Source organism: Acinonyx jubatus, chromosome B4 (genome assembly GCF_027475565.1).
Source record: "Acinonyx jubatus isolate Ajub_Pintada_27869175 chromosome B4, VMU_Ajub_asm_v1.0, whole genome shotgun sequence".
NCBI lineage: Eukaryota > Metazoa > Chordata > Mammalia > Carnivora > Felidae > Acinonyx > Acinonyx jubatus.
Genome location: NC_069387.1, coordinates 69,636,042 through 69,658,929, shown reverse-complemented (window position 1 = coordinate 69,658,929; position 22,888 = coordinate 69,636,042). Strand labels below are relative to the sequence as shown.

The 22,888-nt window shown below is 35.7% G+C and overlaps 1 protein-coding gene and 1 long non-coding RNA gene across 5 annotated transcripts in view; one reads left to right on the top strand and one right to left on the bottom strand.

Moving 5' to 3' along the window:
• PUS7L (pseudouridine synthase 7 like) overlaps positions 1 to 22,880 on the top strand; it is a 34,365-nt gene extending 11,485 nt beyond the window's left edge. For 3 of the 4 annotated variants that reach the window (XM_015075941.3, XM_027035931.2, XM_053226141.1), the window contains 7 exons: positions 6,209 to 6,368; positions 8,934 to 9,126; positions 11,779 to 11,877; positions 14,259 to 14,340; positions 15,481 to 15,761; positions 19,443 to 19,496; positions 20,513 to 22,880. In XM_015075941.3, the coding sequence (XP_014931427.1) occupies positions 6,238 to 6,368; positions 8,934 to 9,126; positions 11,779 to 11,877; positions 14,259 to 14,340; positions 15,481 to 15,761; positions 19,443 to 19,496; positions 20,513 to 20,839 (1,167 nt within the window). In that variant the 5' untranslated portion in view covers positions 6,209 to 6,237 and the 3' untranslated portion in view covers positions 20,840 to 22,880. Of the gene's footprint in view, positions 1 to 1,695; positions 1,791 to 6,208; positions 6,369 to 8,933; positions 9,127 to 11,778; positions 11,878 to 14,258; positions 14,341 to 15,480; positions 15,762 to 19,442; positions 19,497 to 20,512 lie in introns of all 4 variants that reach the window. The other variant, XM_053226142.1, reaches the window with a different exon arrangement.
• The window catches only part of LOC106978296 (uncharacterized), a 38,387-nt gene continuing 27,100 nt past the window's right edge, over positions 11,602 to 22,888 (bottom strand). Inside the window, exon 2 of the long non-coding RNA XR_001430774.3 lies at positions 11,602 to 12,587. This is a non-coding gene — a long non-coding RNA (uncharacterized LOC106978296). The remainder of the gene's footprint in view (positions 12,588 to 22,888) is intronic.

Genomic DNA, 22,888 nt, shown 5'->3' with positions numbered 1-22,888 from the left:
TCTACTGCTTGTAGTAAAATTCTAAAGGAAAAACTGCTAGATATAAAGGAGCTAGAACTCACTGGGTTCAAAATCATTTTTTTCTTCAAAAAAAAAATCCCCAGTTTCTTAAGATGGCACATTATGTTTAAATTAAGAAATGGCTTCCAGACAAAGAGAAAATCATGGCAAGGTCAGGACATGTTCTAGCAAGGAAATCTAGGGTGTGAACTGTGAAATCCTTTTTTAAAATTTTTGCACAAACCTCTACCAGTGTCTCAGAATGATTCAGACAGGCAAAGGCCCTCTGGGGACTTGAAGGGCATGACTCAAGGATCCCCTGTGTTAAACAGTAATACCCCTAAGGATTTAGGGGACATTTTCCCTCAGTATCTTCTAGCATGTTCTAGCTAGGAAATCTAGGGTGTGAACTGTGAAATCCTTTTTTAAAATTTTTGCACAAACCTCTACCAGTGTCTCAGAATGATTCAGACAGGCAAAGGCCCTTTGGGGACTTGAAGGGCATGACTCAAGGATTCCCTGTGTTAAACAGTAATACCCCTAAGGATTTAGGGGACATTTTCCCTCAGTATCTTCAGTAGAAGCCCTAAGTTGAAAACATCTGGTCTTCACAAAATTTGAGTGTATCCTTGTCTAATAGAGTGAACCCACATAGTTTTTGAAAAGGTCAAAGACAGTACAAAATAAACAGAGGCCTTTGTACTACCAAACTTTTATTTTGTATTTATTTATTATTATTATTATTTAATGTTTGTTTATTTTTGAGAGAGACAGACAAAGCATGAGCTGGGGAGGGGCAGAGAGAGAGGGAGACACAGAATCCAAAGAGGCTCCAGGCTCTGAGCTGCCTGCACAGAGCCTGACACAGGGCTCGAACTCATGGACTGCAAGATCATGACCTGAGCCGAAGTTTGGCACTTAACTGACTGAGCCGCCTAGGCACCCCAGTACTGCCAGACTTTCAAAGGCAGGAATTGGGCTAAGAAAACTACTGCATTATAAATAGGTAACTTTTACGGAAGAGGAAGTTTCACTTGGAGGGCAAAATTGACACCCAAAAGTGGACTCTAGAGCTATAGTAATTATTCCCAGATACTGGGAGGACTGAATGCTAATAAAGGAACAACAACATACACCTGGCTGGATTCAGAACTGCTGTGTAAGAGTAACTTGTAGGTATATCTATCCCCCCCTGACCCCCCCCCCCCCCCCAGTTTGAATAAAGAGTATATAGCACTTGTCCTATGTGTGTTTCAACATTTCAAGGTGTGTGAAAAGCAGATTTGTCTCTTTGTGTCACGGTCCTTCAGAGCCTTCATATTAAGAGAAATTGTATTTGAGGATTCTGATTTGATATGTATTCAAGGAACCTTATCTATAGCTGGGCCTGATTTAGATAAAAAAAAAAAATGCTAGAATTTGAACTGTTTTAATCGTATGAGTGTTGGAGGCCTTGGGAAGGAATGAGTATGTTTTGAATTGGGGGTTTGTGTGGTCGTACTAAAAGTATTCGAGCCAAAAGGTGGATCGTAGTTCTCAACCCCAAGATTCTTAATGCTCTTCTCCTGGTACTCACACAGAGTGGCTTTTGCGGCCAGTAGAATATGACACAAGTGATGCTGTATGTGTCTTCTAAGGCTAGATCATAGGTAGCATTATACTTTTTGCCCATGTTTCTTGGATTGCTCATTGTAGGGTAAGCCGGCTACTATACTGTGAAGATATACATATGGCTCACTGGAGGGCTGAGGGCTGTAGCCAACTGCCAATACAACTTGCCAGCCATGTAGGTGAGTCCCCTTGGAAATGGATCCTTCAGCTCCTGTCAGGCTTTTGAATAACTATATTCCCAGCCACATCTAACTGCAGCCTCTTGAGAGAGCATGAACTCAAACCACCAAACCAAGCTGCTCTTGAATCTCTGACCCACAGGCGCCATGAGAAATAAATGAACACTGTAAGCCACTGAGGTTTGCAGTGACCTGTTATGCAACATTAGATAAATAGTATATAGCAATTAATCCTAGGTATGTGCAGATTACTAAAAAGCAAACACCTCAAGGGATCACCTATGCAGATTTCTGGAACTCTTTGTGCACACATAGCTTCCTCTTATCTAGAACTCTGCCCTGTGAATTCCAGCCCACTCAGCCTTCCTGAACTCTAACCTCCACCCTTTTAATTCAGTACAACCACTGTGTTCTCCCTGGATCCCTCCTCCATGTGCTGTGGTCAAGTAAATATCTCTGCCAAAAACAAACAAACAAACACACAAACAAACAGTATTTTAGGACTCACTTACTTTGTTTTCCTTTTCTTTTTGGATCATAATTCTATGCTGCCTGTTCTCTGGTGTCTAAAAACGGGTGTTTCTTGTGTTTTGTCCAGCTTTCTATTTGTTTACAGTGGGAGGTCGAATCTAGTACCAATTATTCTAACAAGTGGAATTCTCTAAAAGTGAATTTTATTTTATTTTAATTTTTTTAATCTTTCTTTTTTTTTTGAGAGAGAGAAAGAGGAACAGAGTGCAAGCCAGGGAGGAACAGAGAGAGGGGGAGACACAGAATCCAAAGCAGGCTCCAGTCTCTGAGCTGTCAGTACAGAGCCGGACACAGGGCTCAAACCCACGAACCGCGAGATCATGACCTGGGCCAAAGTTGGACACTTAACTGACTGAGCCACCCAGGTGCCCCTCTAAACGCGAATTTTAAAATTTAGCATAGTTGGTTTTCTTTTTAAACACTTCACTTTTTCCAAGTATTTAAGAAAATGTTATAAATTAAACTTATAAATTTGGTGATCTTTAAGTTTTCCTGTGTTGTTTCCTTATTAGTTACTAACTTAATGAGATTTCAATGTAAAAAGACAAATTTAAATCAATTAGATATTTGTAATTGGAATATATGGGAGTCTCGTTCTCTTAAACATTCCAAGTATGTAAGACACAGATTCATTTATACAAACACTAAAATTTTGGGTTTGATTCTCCTTAATATTCCTATTCTAAGTTCTAAATCCTCACAAATGAAATAAAAAGTGCTTATGCTCTACGGCTAATCCACAAAAATTATATAATTTCAGACAATTTGGAGGTTCCTTCCTACATGGCTGAGCTTGCTTAACAGCTAGTGAGTGACATACCCACATTGTCAGGGGTAGATTTGACACCTTAAACCCTAGTTACCAAATACATAAACTTCAAAACTTTTAAGGATTTGTTTCTTGGCCTTTTTTGGAATACAGTTTCCTGGCCTACTTTGAAAAGTTTGTGACACCTAGCCCTGCTGCTGCAACACTTGACCGAATTTTGCATTTCTTTTACTCTTCAGGTATTTTAGTGACTTGGGTGCCTGGGTGGCTCAGTTGGTTAAGTGTCTGATGTCAGCTCAGGTCATGATCTCAGGGTTCATGAGTTTGAGCCCCGCGTCGGGCTCTGTGCTGACAGCTGGAAGCCTGGAGCCTGCTCTAGATTCTGTGTCTCCCTCTCTTTCTGCCTTTTCCCTGCTCACATTCTGTCTCTCTCTCTCTCTTTCTTAAAAATAAATAAACGTTAAAAAATACTTAAAAAATATTTTAGTGACTTCTGTCTAGTTCCACAAATTTGATATACTTGAGGGGCTACCTGTATTTTTTCAAAATGTTCCTAATTGACTCTCAGACATTTTGGTTCTAGGACACCTGAAGGGGATAGCTCTTATAAGTTATCGGAGACCACAAACAACTTCCGTTTGTGTGTTTATTACCTATTGATATCTAACCTATTAAAACAGAAAAATCGTTGGACCACCATGTTGTATACCTGAAACTAAAGTAATATTGTTTGTCAACTATACTTCAATTAAAAAAAAAAATTTAATGTATGAAGTTGTTTAAAATAATCTATTACTATTAAAATGATAAGAATTTTAATGAAAAAAACATATTTCAACTATAAATTAGTGACAAGAAGCATTGTTTTACAGTTCTGCAAATCTTTCTAATGCCTGATTTCATAGAAGTCAGCTGGATTCTCATATCTGTTCTTGCATTCAGTCTGTTGGAATTTCTTGTTTTGAATGAATCAAAAGAACAAAACTTAGCTTCACACAGGTATGTACTTGGGAAAGGGAGAACATTATAGACCCTATGAAATAATAAGGTCCCATAAATCTTACAAAAACAGAAATATTTGATATTTCTATCTTTCTTATTGCTTTGGCTGCTTACCATGCTTCTGTTCATTCTTTAAACCTCCAGAGGCACTTCTTCCTCAAATTATTTTAGGCCTCTTAAGACTAAATGCTTCCAAGACAGGGACCATTTTTTTTTTTTTTTTTATTGACCATTGTATCCTTAGCCTAGCACATCTTCCTAAATCATTTTATTTAAACTGTATAATTAAATCCTATCATGACAAAAGCTGAGATATTTTGAGGTTATAATTCCTCTACATTTTAAATATGGGCTTTTCATTTCATTTTATTTGAAACAAGTGATATAAACAGCAGTCTTGGACTAAGATGTTTATATTCGAATCCATTTGGTTAAGATAACGTGAAAGTGTAAAGAACAGATTGTAACTTAGACACAGAATTGACGTGTATGATTCTTTCCTTTCTTTTACTTCTTTTATCAGTTCTTTAAGAATAACAGAAGTCATAGTAAATTTAACTTATCACTGCTATAATAGAAAATTTGGAGAAATCTAGGAAGCTGTATGATCATATAAAAAATAATGGCCCTAGTGGTAAAAAATATCTAGAAAGTAATGGATAGTGCCTGAATATTCTTCAGAAATTATATCTGTTTATACTTTAACAATTCTTAAATGTGCAAGCAAAAATATTTTTCTTATAAAAATTAAAACATTGAAAATATACAATATTGCATTGTCGATTTTTAAAACTTTTACATAAATTATATGCACTATGCATATTTTTGAAACCTGCTATTTTCATGTTTTTAGAGATTATTCATTATGAGATATAAATAACAGGTCTTCCCCATTCTTTTAAACAACTGCATGATATTCTAAAGTGTGGATATTATAAGCTCTTATTTAGCTATTTTATATATTTATAGATAGATAGATAGATAGAGTTCACATCCTTCTACTTCCTGAATCATGTTTATGTTTAATGTTCATTTTTCCTAGAGTACTCATTATTCACAGAGACCCTTGTAGCTGCCGATGACAATTATGACAACTGAACAAAATATAAATTATTTTGCAAAAAACCCTGTGTTTCCATTTCATGACTTGAGGGAAGAGGGCAATAGTTTGATGTATCTTATATGTAAATATGGTGACTTGTGGGTTGTGGTATTTTGTTGCTATCAATGCTGGTGGGTTATGTAGGCCAGCATATGGGGGAACTTCTTTGGTGTTAGCTGGTACTGGGCTTGTTCCTTCTCCCTACCTCCATAATCTTACTCCCACCGTGTCATCTGGTAGACATTTTAAGCACCTACCACAAGGCAAGCACCCTTCTATCTACTGGTTTGCTGTCCTGGAACTACCAATTTGTGGGGCGGACAAACATAAAGAGATAAATTATAATGGCAAGTGTCATGATATCCATAATGACAACTTGTGGAGACATGCCAGATTATGTAATCAACACGTTGTGGAGTTTATTTATTCATTCACTTGACAATTATCTGCATACTTACTGTGTGTTAGGCTGTGGGTGTTAACGATTGAGAAAACCAACACGATCCCTGCTTAGGAGCATTCAGTGTGGGGAAGGTGGAAAGAATTTGAGAGAGAACTGCTGCTGTTGTTGGATCATGAGGAGTGCATACAAGCATTGCAAGTAAATGGGAGGAACACATTGAAACAGAGGGATTCAAATGTGCACAAGTACAAAGCTGTGGAAGGATCTAGTCCATCCAGGAATTTTGAGATAGTCTCTGGGTTGTATAAGATACATGAATGGAAGTGGCACATGTGGAGACTGAACAGGGAGATTGTGGCCAGATATGAATGCCCAATTAAGGAATTTAGATGTTTTTTTCTGTAAGCCTTTGCTGAGCCAATTAGTATTTTTTAAATGACAGTTGTAATCTAAGACACTGATTTTGTATCTTGACTAAAAAATACTTATACCTACTTAAATAAATAATTTGATTCATTATATTAACCTGTTTGTCTACTAAGAATGTAATTGATGTATCACAGCTGGTGTGTGTGTGTGTGTGTGTAATCTTGGGTTTTTCTTTGTTTCAGCCTTTACGCTACGGAAAGAAAATCTGGAAATGTTTGAAGCAGTTGGTTTTTTAGCTATGAAACTTGGTGTGATTCCTTCAGATTTTAGTTATGCAGGCCTTAAAGACAAGAAAGCTGTCACCTATCAAGCAATGGTTGTTAGAAAAGTGACTCCAGAGAGGTAATATGACATTACTTTATAAGATAGAACTTTTCTATCTTATTGCATCAGATAGATAAATGTAAGATTTAAAAAATCAGAACACTAGGAACATATTAACCTCACTATCAGTAGTAATTAAAAAAAAATTTTTTTTTTAACGTTTATTCATCTTTGAGAGACAGAGAGAGACAGAGTATGAGCGGGGAAGGGGCAGAGAGAGGGAGACACAGAATCGGAAGCAGGCTCCAGGCTCTGAGCTGTCAGCACAGAGCCCGACGCGGGGCTTGAACTCACGAACTGCGAGATCATGACCTGAGCTGAAGTCCGACGCTCAACCGACTGAGCCACCCAGGTGCTCCAATAGTAATTAATTGATTGAAAGCTTACTGAACAGCACATTCTTTAATAATATAATTATCATCTAAATAGCATTAGGTCTTAAATTTACACTGAAGGGGCACCTGAGTGGCTCAGTTGGTTAAGCGTCTGACTTCGGCTCAGATTATGATCTCCCAGTTTGTGGGTTCGAGCCCCGTGTTGGGCTCTGTTCTGACAGCTCAGAGCCTGGAGCCTGCTTCCAATTCTGTGTCTCCCTCTCTCTCTGTTCCTCCCCTACTCGGACTCTCTCTCTCTTTCTGTCTCTCTCTCAAAAATAAATAAACATTAAATTTATACTACAAATATAGGTTGTTTTAAGACAGACACTTTGAGAAGTGGAAGATTTTAAATGATCTGAATTGTTTCTGAAAATCCTGTACCAGCGCCTGGCTGGCACAGTCGGTATAGCCTGTGACTCTTGATCTCAGGGTTGTAAGTTCAAGCCCTGTGTTGGGTATAGAGATGACATAAAATTAAAGGTTTAAAAAATACCCTGTACCATATTTGAATATGCATTTATATTCAGGACAGTGTGTTACAAATGTATGTATTTTTAATTACTATAATACTTTTTATGCTTTTATCGTCATGGTTCCTTACATTTAAAATAAATCCTCGGGGCGCCTGGGTGGCTCAGTCCGTTGAGCGGCCGACTTGGGCTCAGGTCACAATCTCACGGTCTGTGAGTTTGAGCCCTGCGTCGGGCTCTGTGCTGACAGCTCAGAGCCTGGAGCCTGTTTCAGATTATGTGTCTCCCTCTCTCTGACCCACCCCCGTTCATGCTCTGTCTCTGTGTGTCTCAAAAATAAATAAACGTTAAAAAAAATAAATAAATAAAATAAAATAAATCCTCATTAAATGAAGAGTAAAGTATTCAAATTAACCTCCTTTCAGCTTTCTCAAATTTTAAAAATATTTTTTTAATTGTAAAATAAATACATATTTATTATAGTAGATTCAGAAAATAGAAGAATGTAAGAATGAAGTTAAAAGTCACTAATAATTCCACTACTCAGAATAGCCACAGTAACCTCTTTTTTTTCTTTTCTTTTTTTTTTTTTTTTTTTTTTTTTAGTATACTTGACACAAAATATTACATTAGTGTCAGATACACAGCATAGTGATTCAGCATCCTGGAGCTTGCTTCAAGTTCTGTTTCCCTCTTTCTGTCCCTCCCTGACCCATGCTCTGTCTCTGTCTCTCTCTCAAAAATAAATAAACATAAAACAAATTTTTTTTTTAAGTACAGTGTAGTAAGAGAGAAAGACTTTAGCTTTCAAAGATATTTAGATGTTAGAAACTGGTTTTCAACTACTAAAGACAAAATATTATTAATTCCTAGGAGGAGAGAGCCCTTTGATTTGGCTAATGGGTATAGGATTTTAATTACCCTTCAGGTAATAGTAAGATTTTAGCAGATGCAAAAAACTTGAAGATGTATTTGGACGAGCAGTAAGTTAACTACCTACCTGATAAAACAGATAGTTCCTATAAGTATGACAGAAAATATGAATGTAAAGAAAATGCTTTCTTACAGAGTCTTTAAAGGTATGCTAATAATTGGAATCTATTCTTTAGACTTGGGGAAGAATTGAAAGTTTGAGTAAGAAAATGTTCAGAGCAGGGGCGCCTGGGTGGCTCATTTGTTTGAAGATCTGATTTCTGCTCAGGTCGTGGTCTCATGGTTCATGAGTTTGAGCTCCACATCGGGCTCTGTGCTGACTGCTCAGAACCTGGAGCCTGCTTTGGAGTCTGTGTCTCCCTCTCTCTCTGCCCCTCCCCCACTCTCAAAAATAAATAAATATTAAAGAAAAAGTGTTCAGAGCAGAATTTTAGTAAAATCCTCTGGTGCTACTGGTTTTTCTTAGTAATGTTGGAGGAAGAGAGACTGAGGAGAAAAGGAACAAAGTCTGAGGACAGGAAGACTAGAACAGTTAAGAGGTTTTTACCAGTTAAATTAAGGAGAAGTCAGAAGGCACAGATAAAGTGATAATAGCATTAGCAGTATGTGTTTCAGATCATAAAACAACTCTGTTAATATGATCCTATAATAATGGGTTTTTTAGTGCACATTCGTTGAAATAACATTAACTTTTGAATTTTTAGGTGTTCTGGTATAAGTGGTTGTCTGGCAACTGTCATTTAAACTTGCATTAATTTTTAAATGTAAGATTTAACTGAGTCTATATGATTTATCGTTTATAGGTTGAAAAATATTGAAAAAGAAATTGAAAAGAAAAGAATGAATGTGTTTAATATTCGATCTATAGATGATTCCCTTAGACTTGGTCAGCTCAAAGGAAATCACTTTGATATTGTCATCAGAAATTTAAAAAACCAGATAAATGACTCTGCAAACCTGAAAGACAGAATTTTAGAGGCAATAGAAAATGTTAAGGTAAGAAAACTCAATTTTAAAATAATGTTATAGGAAAATGTTTATAGTCCTCTTTACACTGAGGCAGGAAGAAAAACTTTTTCTTTTGTACCTTTTTTTAAATGTGTGTATGTAATTATTTAAAAAATGACAGGGACATTTGGCTTATTTTTAATTTTCTTGGTAGTATATTTTTGTATTAAAAAACAGCTCTAATGTGATTTTTAAAAATGTAACATATAGTGTTATCCAGAGTGTGTGGGGAGGGGGAAGCTATCTATATAAGAACAGAGGTAGGTTTTTTTGTTGTTATTTGTATGTTTAGCACATGCCATATAGAGTAGTATTTTAGGCAAAAGGATTATTTTTTTTTGGAAATTTGTTCAGTAATTTTTTTCAGAAATCTTTGGTAAATAGTTACATTACTTATCAGAATTATATACAATCTTTTTCTTTTTAGTCTAATTATGATTTTTTCAATGTAGTAAATCACATACATTTTATTATGTCTTGCAATAAAAAGCTATTTAACATAAACATATAAGTGACATTTGCCAGGCATCTAAACATACCATAGCCTTCAGTCTGATCATCTAGAGTATGGTTAGCAAACTTTCTCTGTAGAGGGCTAGGCATATGGTCTCTTTTGCAACCACTATACTGCCATTGTGTGGAAGCAGCCATAGACAATACATAAATGAATGAGCATGGTTGTGTTCCAATAAAACTTTATTTACAAAAATAGGTGTAGGGCCACATTTGACTTATAGGCCATTAGTAGTTTGACAAGTTCTGATCTAGACCAGTAATCCTCAATCTGGGATGCTTGTATGCAATCTCAGTAGTCAATCTCTACCCCCAAACCAATTAAATAAGAACATTTGGGAATGCAGCTTAGTTTATTAATATCTTTTTAAAAACTCCCTAGCTGATTTTACTCTACAGCTAACATTGAGAAACACTGATATAAGATTCTGACCACAAAGACCTTTTTACACAGTTTTACTCCTCTCCAAAGAAAAACAAACAAAAAGCCAGGTTTTTAATCAGTTATTATGCCTTATAGTCAGGAAAATGACTTCTAATAAAGATTTTTAAAATTCAGCACATTTACCTGTGCATAGACACTCTTTGATTGTATACCCCTTATATGGTTGTTTTTCCCTTACTTCTGTATCTAAAATTCTTTTCTCTGTCCTGAAAAACTGCTACCAAAATAATATCCCTTAAAAAGGGGAGAAAATTTCTCTGAAGTCTGATAGCATTTATTGCCTGTCTTTCATTTGGAACTTATGGATGCACAACTGCTAGTTATAAAATACCCATTAGAAATGGTTTTAGCTTTAGCCAACTTTCCTTTAGTTCTGAAAATAAGAAGTCTTTGAAGTTTTGTTTTAGACGGTTATAACTTTGACCACTAGAAACCTTTTGTTATATCCAGCCCTAAGTAATTTGAAGGGGTATTTAAAACTCTTCTGGTTATTCGAGGATATTATTTGATATTATTTTTCCAAATTTGAAGTAATAATTGCTGAATGAATAAATATGATCTCCTCTCATAAAGTGAGTGTGGAAGACTCTTATCTTTCAAGAAACCATCTGGGCCCTGATGTTTTCCTTGTGAGAGCATGTTTAACCACTGACTATTATTGTCTTTAAGGTTGCAGAGTAATTTACAATTTTCTGTTCTTGGGGAAGTGATGCCATGTCATTCTCTTGACTCAGGTCTTTAGAAACTGAGATAATTAAAAAATGAATTGTTCTGTATAAAGGAACTAAGACTTGCTGGGTTTGAAGTAAATGTATTGCTTATTCCCAGCATCTCCAGACAACAGGAGCATCTCAGAATCAGAAAGAGCTTTAGAGCAAAGATCACACTCAGTAACCAGTTCATCCCAGTTTTCCCAGAACTTCCCCAATTTTAGCATTGAAAGTCCTGCATCCTAGAATACCCTTCAGTAATATGAATGGAAAGCTGACCTATTTTTTTAAGGCTTTTTTTGCTGGCCTTATTTTCCAACTTTTAATTGTTTGTTTTTCTTCTTTCTTTTCTTTAATTGTATAGCCTATCTCAGACCATTTGGTTCCCATGTGTATATTGCTGATTACAGTATTCTTTTATTAAAATAAATATGAGGAGGAAACTTGATTAGATATCTGACACAATAATTCTATTAATTTGTTGTAGTCACTTTGGGCCTATGACAAAGACCCATAGACTGGGTGACTTTTAAATCACAAAAATATATTTTGTATCATGCTGGAGGCTGGAAGCCTGAGATCAGGGTGCCAGCCTTGTCTTTGTGTTGTATTCTCACATGGTGGAAATAGAGTGAGCTAGCTCCAAGGTCTTTTCTTAGAAGGGCACTGATCCCATTCATGAGAGCTCTGATTACCTCCCAGAGTCCCCACCTCCAAATACCATCACATTGGAGGTTAGGATTTCAACGTATGAATTTTGGGGGATATACAGGCATGCAGTCCATAACAATATGCTTTTTTTTTTATTTTAGTTTTTAATTTTTTTAATATAATTTATTGTCAAATTGGCTAACATTGTATACAGTGCGCTCTTGGTTTTGGGGGTAGATTCCCGTGGTTTATCGCTTACATACAACACCCAGTGCTCACATAATAATGTGCTTTTAATGATTGATTTTCTTGTATTCGTAGAATAAAGGGTTTGTAAATTACTATGGACCGCAGAGATTTGGGATGGGAAGGAAAGTTCACACTGACCAGATTGGATTGGCTTTGCTGAAGAGTGAAATGGTATGGATTAAAAAAAACCACTCTGCTCTGATTTGTTTTGTTAGTTATACTTACTATGTAACCCAGCCCTTTGCTTTGTTAACCCAGCATGTGAATGCATATGTACACACATACATACACCATATGCTACATTATTGAACATTTATTAGCAGCTATTGTAGTCTGAGTATCACACTGTAATAAAGTGAATTTTATGTGATGTCCCTGTGTTTAATACTTGAGACTTAACAGAGAATTGATGAGCACTCACCAAATTCTTAATGAAGTGAATGGAGGATTTGGAGGAAACGTAACACCCTATAATTCCAGAAATATGGCATCCGATGATGCAAAATTCACATTTCTTATAGCATTTAAACAAAAGCTGTCCCCTCTTTTAAACTTCATATTCTGTGCTTCTCATTTTTTTTTTAACTTTGCTAGAGCTTTAGCTGTCAATTGTTGCTGTGTAACAAACAAACTACTCACAAACTGCATGGTCTATAATGACGAGCATTTATTATCTCACTGTCTCTGAGGGTCAGGCATCTGGGAGCAGCCGAGCTGGGTGTTGCAGCATCAGGGTGTCTCATGGTGTGCAGTCACACTGTCAGCCAGGGTTATAGTCTTTGATGACTTGATGAGGCACAGAGGATCTCCTTCCAAGCACACTCTGCTTTTGGCAGGAAGCATTAGTTTCCCATCATGGGACTACTCATGGCATGACTTCCCTATGAGAGAGGAGTTCAGGAGCACAAATGCATGAGAGAGAGAGAGACCACAACATAAATCAAAGTGTCTTTTATAATATAATCTTAGAAGTGACATCGTCACTTTTGCTCTGTTTTACTCACTGGGCACGCAGATCCACCCTAGTAAGTACAGAAGAGGACTGCACGAGGCATGAGTACCAGGGAATGGAGATCAGCGGGGGCCAACTTCAAGGCTGGCCCCATGCTAGAAAGCCATATTTTCTTTCCTTGGAAACATTTTCTCCCCAACCTTTATATTCTTCGCATCTCAATTTAAATTCTCATCCCATTCCCAAGAAAAATTGAATTATTCTTATCTTGTGACTTCAAAGCCTCTTGGATTTCCCATCTTAGGTTTTATTATATTTTACTGTTAATGTTTATTTAATCTTTTCCAGTAAACAAACACTATGTCTCTCTTGCTCAACATTCCATCCCTGGTACTCTGCATAGTGCCTAGCACATCACAGATGCTTAGTAATATTTATTTGAATGAATTAGCTTCTTAACATATATTTGTTTGAATGGATGAATGAATACTGTAAAATAAGACTGGGATTTTAGGTTGAATGATCTATTTTAAGATCCTTTCCTACTCTAAAACATATACTTATGAATCACCATGCTGGAGACAGTATAATAATAATAATAATAATAATAATAATAATAATATACAGGACCTCACAGATAGCATTAAAAAAAAGGAACATCTTTTAATCTATTTAGTTTTCAAAAGAAAATACTAATATTGGCAATAAAAAAAAGATTTTAGCAATTATTTTAAAGACCAAAGCATTCCAAAACTTGAGAACAGGAATAAAATTAGTGGTTCACCATTTTCCTATGCTTATTACCTCCCCTGTTTTTGTTGTCTATGTTGGTCAGGTCTGAGTTTTATGTCATTAGTTCATACATGCAGTCATAACTCAATGATAGAGATAAGGAATGACAGAAGTAGAATATGGAAGTGATGGGAGGCACTTTTTCCAGTTGAGAATATTTTGTTTTAATTTTTTTTAACTTTTATTTATTTTTGAGAGACAGAGCATGAATGGGAGAGGAGTAGAGAGAGAGGGAGACACAGAATCCAAAGCAGGCTCCAGGCTCTGAGATGTCAGCATAGAGCCTGACATGGGGCTCAAACCCATGAACTGCGTGATCATGACCTGAGCCGAGGTCAGATGTTCAACCAACTGAGCCACCCAGGTGCCCCAGTTCAGAATATTTTAAACCTGTGTGTAAAGTTGCTTGGTACAGATTTATTTACCAATTTAACACTGTTTAATTTTTGAAAGCTTGAAGATAAAATTGCAGCACCAAATATCATTGGTTAAGTGCCTATTTTTTTTTTTTTTTTAATGATGCTAGAGAATTTGTATCTTTTTTAAAAAAGTGATTTGCGACCACCTGGGTGGCTCAGTCAATTAAGCATCTGACTCTTGATTTTGGCTCAGGTCATGATCTCACAATTTGTGAGTTTGAGCCCAGCATCCGGTTCTGTGCTGACAGCATGGAGCCTGTTTGTGATTCTCTCTCTCCCTCTCTCTGCCCCTCCCTGCTCGTGCTTTCTCTCTCAAAAATAAATAAACACTTTTTAAAAAAGTAATTTGTCATTTTCATTTACTATGTTTGCTTGCTTGATTTTTAAAGGTGGAGGCTGTAAAATTATTTCTTACACCAGAAGATTTGGATGATCCTGTAAACAGAGCAAAGAAATATTTTCTTCAAACTGGTATTTAAAAGTTTCTTTACCCCATACATAGTCATGCAAATCTATAATATAAATGTATGTCATTAGGCGGGCATTCACTGCAACATAAATGTGATAGGAAATAGATTATAGTATGTTATATATTTAATAATTTTATTACATGCCCAAGACACTTTAGTTTGGGCCGAATATCCAGAACTCTTGTCTGTTTTAACTCTTGCCTGGGGGTAGGAGTAAGGGGAGAAATAGCTTCTTAGTTTTTCTTGGCCTGTACCCTCAGAGGAGATAAGAATTCCAAATTCTAAACTGGTACTGATGGAAGTATATGCTACAACTCGGGGAGACTGAAAAACCAACTACATAAAAGTATTATTTGTTGTATCCAAAACTTTGTGCATTGATTTGGGCTTAGTCGCCATTCAGCCCTGTCAATTTTGACACTTTAGCCCAATGTGATGGTTTATAATGCAGAATGTTTAATGAGAAGCACTAAAGAAAAGTGGTTATGAGTATGGGTTCTAGAGTCAATCTACATGGAGTTTCACTCTCGAAATGACGTATGTGTTTGTATTATTTAGAGTCCAGAGAACATAATGTCCTTACGGCAATGATTCATACAGTTCAGTGTGCATGAGCAACATGTGGCACATTTACTAAAATGAGGATTCCTACCTGAATAAGCCTCTTTGCAGTAGAGTCCATCAATTTAATTTTAGAAAGCACCCCATTAGCAAGGCCTGTTAGCATACATGAAGGATCCAACCTTTCTTATTCCAAATATTCTATATAAGTGTTCATAATAGCTCTTTAAAAATCTATAGGCTCACAGGTTTATTTCATGCCTTTTTTAAAAGAGGTCCTCTGAATAATTTCCAGTTAGTTTATCTCCATTCTGAAGTAGGTATTACTAATGTGCTTTTTGCTATTTTTTTTAAAGCAGGGAAAATGAATGGAGAATGGACTATGTGACTAATGATCTTTATTAAACAAACAAACTCTTCAGGTATAGCTAGGTTTATAGTTGGTAATAAGCATCATCTTCATATTCAAGTTTATAAGATGACACAGTTCATTGCCTCTCATTTAGAGGACATAATAAAGGTACTTATAACTGGCCTTTAAAGGAAAGTGGTTGACTCACTGATTTTCTCTTTATTTCAGAGGATGCTAAAGGCACACTTTCATTGATGCCTGAATTCAAAGTTCGAGAGAGAGCATTGTTGGAGTCACTGCATCGCTTTGGCATGACGGAGGAGGGTTGTATCCAGGCGTGGTTCTCTTTTCCCCATTCTATGCGCATATTCTACGTTCATGCATATAGCAGTAAAATTTGGAATGAGGCAGTATCCTACAGACTTGGAACCTATGGGTCAAGAGTAGTAGAGGGTGATTTGGTCTGTTTGGGTGAAGATGTTGACGATGAACATTTCCCAAATAATAAAGTAAGTATCCTTTTATCAAAGTTTTCAGAGTTGTTACTACACTTGGAATATTAGAGAAGCTCGTTTTTAGAAATCATTTAGCACTAAACACACATTTTATTTTTTTCGCTTGTATTTATTTGCTTATCTTCTGCTTCTATGCTGTTGACTGAGGCTTAACACCTATCTGTAAACAGAAAGATAAAAATAGTCACTGGTATTAAGTAAAAGGTACAAACGTAGTAAACCTTCCTTTAAAGAACACGTTAAAAAAATTACGTTAAAAAAAAGTAATGCACAAAATAGTGCCATTAAAAGTGAAAAATTGAAACTTTACATACAAAGCTGTCATCTTGCCACCACTCTTACTGTGCGTCCAGGAAATCAACCTCTGTTTTTTTCATATATGTTCTTCTAGACCTTTTTCTATGCTTTCACATAAATATCTATAGAAAAGTGTATTTTTATTCTATTAGCTAACATGAATAAAAGCAAAGGCAGGGCTTAGGAGCTCGGAACTTAAAATATGAAAAGGAAAAAATACAGTTTTTATAATGATGGTATATAGGGTGTATAATGTTTGGATGTATTTTATATAAATGTGATTTTATATAATTGCCATTTACAACTTGCTTTATAAATTATAAATATATATAAATATAAATTATAAAAATTATAATATAAATTTTATAAAATTTTTACAATGGAAAGTTTCTCTTTCAATTTCTTCTCTGTCCAACTAGTATTTTTATCTTGGGCTTGAACAGTTAAAATAATGAAACTGATTTATATAAATCAAGTAAAGAAATTTATTTTATATATAATGCAAAGAATAAATTAAAATGCAAAAATAACATTATCTCAAGTTAGTCTCAGAAATACGTTATAAAAGTTAGTGAAGGTATTTTGAGTAGTAATTTCATATATAACATCATAAAATCATTGAGTTCTAGATGAGAAAAGGGTTTTAGAGACTCTCTTTCCTAACTCCCATTTTGTAGAAATGAAAATCGAGACCCAGATTGGAGAGGAGACAGATTAAGTGACATAGGTAGCAGAATTAAAAAGACCCTAGCCTGAATTGGTCCCTAGCAGAGAAATCATGGAATATAGAAAAGGTGTCTGCATCTAGAGAGAACATGGGCCAGTTTTTCAAAAAGGAAGAAAAATAGAAAGATAGACTCTGAACTCTATGTAAAGGAAACTTTATCTAAATTAATGGCACAGTCTGGATGTATGACTTAAGGTTTTAGTTTGTTTTTGTTTTTGTTTTAAGTAATGGAGATCCACCTCAAACTAAGTTAAGGCAAAGCAGACAGGAATTCATTGGCCCTCATAACCAAGGCGCTGATTCAGGCGCAGCTCTATCCAGAGGTTAAGCAGTCTCTTAAATAATTTCTATCTTCTTTTCTTCATCTTTCAGCTCTGCTTTCTTATGTTAGAGCCATTCTGAGTCTGGCTCATTCTTTTAGTGGCAAGATGGTCATGAGCATCTCTAAGCTTATCTCTTGTGTGTAAGTGATGAATCATGGGAATCTACTCCCAAAGCCAAGAGTACACTGTATACTCTGTATGTTAGCTAACTTGACAATAAATTATATTAAAAAAACAAACAAACAAAAACCCAGATTAATGTGACTGCAAAAACAAACAAACAAAAAACCACCTTGTAGAGAAGAGGACTTTTTTCCCCCATGGAATAAAAGCCATGGGATTAGGTCTCTCTGGCTAGGAGTGACCAGGCTTGGGTCCCATATCCAGACCCAAACCAATTATTGTGTCCTGGAGTATGTCATTGGCTAAGCCTATGTTCCAAAGGATCCTTCCTGGAACCACCCCATAAAAATCACATTTGCGACCTGGTAATGAGGATGCTACTACTGGAAAAGAGAGAGTAAAGGCTGAATAAGCCAGAGCAACAGATGTCTGCTTCACTGTTTCATTGAATGGGTGGGTGGCTTATAAATATTTAGTCAAGAAAGGGATTACTGGGAGCATAAATCACTAAGAATGGTCATTTAACTGAGACAACATCTGAAACTGTGTAAAAAGAAATACAGCATTATAGGCTTTACTTTACCTCATGTGAGTGGAGGAAGAGCTATCACTGATCTCCTTTTTATAAATACTGAAAAATCATGTTTTTTTTCACATATTCCAGGAAACATGTTCTTTTAAATATTACCTGTGCTATGCATTATTTAGTAAGTTAGCCGTTACTAATTCAGATTTTCAGATATTAAAGGTTACTTTGACAAGATATGGTAATAATCTCTGAAATACATGTCTTATAAGACTTTGTTCAACGTAACATTTTGTAAGGAGAGTTGCAGGATCAGAAGTGTATCTGCTTTTCTTTTGAAGCTGTAAGAGAAAGGAGAACATTTTCTTCCTCATGTCTTGCTAAGTTTCCTTCTATTAGCAAAAAACTAAAAGTCTTTATATATTGTAAGACCAATCATTTATACTCTATTAGTACGTACTAAGAAAAGACAAAGCAAGACTTACAGATCCAAAATGGTAACATATGAAAAGAAAAAGACAATCAAGTTTCTAATAAATGGTATATGGGGCATATCATGTTGTGCATCTACAGTTAAAAATTGTAGGAAACTATAGGACACTATTGTGATTCCTTCTTGATAGGATTATTAGACAGGTACAGATATACCTTTATTTCAAGTCACAAGGTAGATTTTCTTATAATTTTTTGTGAACAAGATAGAGAAATGTGTTAGGTGAATTAATTAAAAAATTAGGTGAATTCATAGTTGGGGAGTAACCATACACCAAAAGTATGTTTGTTAATCAAAAAATTGATTGATATCAATCTGGAGGGAGTTCTCCAAACACAAAACATGGTCTTCTCTACTTGACCACATTTTCTGGTATTTTCATAGGCTTATGAGTTTGTGAAAGACAAAAAGCTGGAAGTGATGATGCGGGAGAGACCCTCATCCCATGGATTTGGTCAGATCACATCTAGAGTTTTATATCCATTTTTGAGTGCAGCAATTAAAAAACTTACCAATAAGCAAACATACAAACCCAAAATGAAAAACAGAAAAGGGAAGCATCTAATCTATTGATTAGAGTAGGCAGACTTGAAGGGAAAGCCAGCAGAGTTAGAGGGGATCTGGACACTACATTATGTGATAAATGCTTTGGAAGGTGGGGGTCCTGTTCATCCTTGTTTAGTGATGACAGCTGCCTTTATACCTGAGTTTCATATGTTAGAGAAATCAGAATGACCTATTCTGTAGTGTCCTATAGCAGCATTTCTCAGACTTACCACATACCTCTTTTTTTTCCCCTGCTTCCTATTACTGTTCTGTGAAACACGTTTTGAGAAACACCACTTCTCGGAGAGTATTATGATATTTGTTGGGGACAGAGGTGGCGGGGGTGTGGTGGTTTCAGAGAGTGGAGTTTTGATTCAGCGTAGCAACTTTGTAAGTCAGGAAAAGTTGGTGATAAAGTGAAATTATCACCTCAGAGTGTTAAGCTACCTCCATTCTCTACGTGTTCCAATTTGACTTGGTTAAAGCAGGAAGCGTTCTAATTTTTATGCAGTCTAGAAACAAATTGTGAACATACTCTTGTTTGGGTACATGTATATTCAGCATGGGAGTCGAATTATACATAACAGGGAAAATTGAGGGAATGAATCATCCATATTTTTGTCATGTTTTTAAAAAATAGGTTCATCTAGTAACTGAAGAAGAGGAATCAGCTAACACATATGCAATACATCAGGTAAATATGCTTAAGAATTGGCATCACTTTGGTCTAAATGTAGATATTGAGATATTGTGTCCAAAAGACAAAATGTTGATTAGTTTTCTTCTCTACCTTCCTTTTTTTTTAAACTACTTTTTAATTCAGGTGCAATTATATACAATAAAATTCACTCTTCTCAGTTTCCAATTCTAAGAGTTTCGATAAACACATACAGGCTTAATGACCACCACAGAAATCAAGATAAAGTAACATTTTCATCTCTCCCTAAAATTTCCCTGTGCCCCTTTTTAGTCACCCCGTACCCCTAGTCCCTGGCAGGAGCATTTTCTGTCCCTATAGTTTTGCCTTTGAAACAATGTCAAATGGAATCTTATAGTATATGGCCTTTTGTGTCTAGCTTCTTTCAATTAGCATAATTAATTTGAAATCCATTCATGTTGTGTGCATTTGAATTTTTTACCTTGTTCCTTTTTCTGACTAACCGTTTGGTACCAGTAGTTCAAGAAAAATGTCTAGAAATCACCCGCAAAGGAGGAGAGCCTTACAAAAGGCATAAGCAGCTGTATATGCTGCTGGTGGTTCGCTTTCATGTTTTTAAATAAGAAGAATGTAACATCATGAGCCAAAATACCAGTTATATTATTGAACAGTAGGGATTCATCTTTGTGTTATAGAAACAATACGCTTTTAGGATTGAATGACTACGTTGAGGTTAAGTCTTTGTCGGCTAATTAAATGTACCAGAACTTCTTGTTTCCTCTCTTCTGCATTAACAATAGTTTGTCTAGTAGTATCTGACTTGAGTTGGTTACCTTTCCTTCTTGATTTTAGTTAGCTCTCTGCCTGGCAGCATTTAAAATAATCAAAGTGGTGTGGTGGTCAGTAGCATGTTTTAGGCTGATTGTGAGGTTTATATCCTGAGACATAATGATCATATCTCAAGGATTATTTCATATACCAAATCTCAGTGTTACAATGATCATGTATTTTTCTGAAGGCTGTTTCATCTGTATTTTTTCCCTTCTACACAGGTGGTTCTTCCAGTGCTTGGATACAATATTCAATACCCGAAGAACAAAGTAGGGCAGTGGTACCAGGAAATACTTAGCAGAGATGGACTGCAGACATGTAGGTTTAAAGTACCTACTCTGAAACTGAATGTTCCAGGATGCTATAGACAGATATTGAAATGTCCCCACAATGTCTCATACCAACTAAAGGAAGAACATGATACTGATGTCAAAATGGAAGGTTCCCACATTGATGAAGCAACTTTATCTCTTTTGATCTCTTTTGATCTTGATGCTTCGTGTTATGCTACGGTCTGTCTGAGAGAGATAATGAAGCATGACTTTTAGAACCATTAGCCTTGATCTAATCATATCTGTCATTCTTTAGAAGAGAGGGAGCTAAAATTTCTGGAGCATCTACCATTTACCAGGAGCTTTATAATTGTTATCTCCTGTAATTACAAAACATCCTGAGGAACTAGGAATTTGATGCTGATGTTCCAGAGGACATAGAGCTAGTAAGTGGCAGCATTTGAATTTAAGACTGCAAAGCTTATGTTCCTTCTATGATCTAATGTTTCAGTGGCCTTTATTCTGTGCTATAAAGTTTACAATCTTTCTGGACTATTCAGAGCATATAATACTGCAAGGTAACATGTAAAAAAAAAACATGTTTGGAGTAATGTTGATATCCTCTACTTGCTTAGAATGTAGATGAAACTAGATTTTAATGAAAGCGTATGATTAGAGAGAAAGATAAATGAAGCATTTTGTTAATTATAATTGTCATTCTCCATTTTTGAAATCATTTATCAGAATAATACATTAGGGAAATATAATTTATATTATGGTAGCTACCCCGGGGTAATTTACCTCTTTATGAGATAAATAATCTTCGGTGAAGATTGAAATAAAATTTTTCATACAATTTCCTTATCTCGATATACATTGACCCTCTTGACTTTCTGTGATTCTTTTCTCTGTCATCAAAAACAAATTTTAGAGTCAGACAGATCTGGGCTCAGACTCCAGCTCTGACACTTACAAGTCACTTTGGGTATGTTGTTGACTCTTTTTGAGACTTACTAAAGAATCAGGACAGCACAACCTCATAAGCAACAAGTGATAGAATTGTCTCCACCTTTTATGTTGCTAGAGGAAGAAAACATTTTGCCTATTTGAAAACTGAAATATTTAACTATCCCACGTCGTAAACCATCCTTAACCACTTATATACATCAGTTAAATTTGGGGTGGTGGTGGTATATATTGATTTTGAAGGTCTAGCATCCTTTCATTGTTGGTAGTATAATATGGTGACATTTAAAAAGCAGTATAGAGCATTGTATGTCAGCATTTGGCACTTTTATATACTTAAGTCAGTGAAACTATTTTGGGTATAGTAGCATAAGGAAATAAAATTCAAAAGAAGGAAAAAAGTTACATGCAACACAAAACTTGCTCATTATAACATTTTTATACAGAGTGAAAGAAATTATAGTTTGAAAGTCCAGCATTAGATAACGAAATAAAATGAGATGTATCAACTTGATGGCAAAACATGTAGTTATTAAAAATTATTTTAAATGATGATAAAGGTTTTAGGTATGTGAAAAAAATGTTGCCCCTCAAAACCAGAAGATAGACATTACAAATGCAGTATAAACACTGAATGCAGCTCTTTCAAAGAGAGGCACTTTAGCATAGCAACTAAAAGCACAGTTACTGGGGACAAACTCCCCCAGTTTGAACCTTGGCTCTGCCAGGTAGCATGTGGCCTTGGACAAGTTGTTTAAGCTTTGTGTGCTTTGGTTTCAACATCTATAAAACGAGAATGGTAGTATACCTCCCTCATAGGATTATTGTGAGTTCATATATGTTCATATATGTAAAGTGAGTCCATACCAAGTTCATATATGTAAAGCACCTTGGAAAAATACCTGGTACTTAGTTATTGTTAAATAAGTATCCACAGATTCAAGTTTGGAAAGGAAGAGAAAAACATGAAAATAAGTGTCTTTTTTGTCATTACATATATTATCTTTTTAAACAGGGTGTGTTTTCAGTATTTTTTTTTTTTAAGTTTATTTATTTTGAGAGAGTGGGTGAGGGGCAGAGAGAGAGAATCCCAAGCAGACTCCATGCTGTCAGCGCAAAGCCGGATGTGGGGTTTGAACTCATGAACCATGAGGTCACAACCTGAGCTGAAGTTGGATGCCTAACCGAGAGAGCCACCCAGGTGCTGTTGTCATTATATATTTTAATAATAAACAGATCTCAGAACACAAAAATTGGAGGTTGTAGTACCATTGTTTTTTTAATTAATTAATTTTTAAAAATTTTATTTTAGAAAGAGTGGGAACAAGGGAGAGGGGCAGAGGGAGAGAGAGAGAGAGA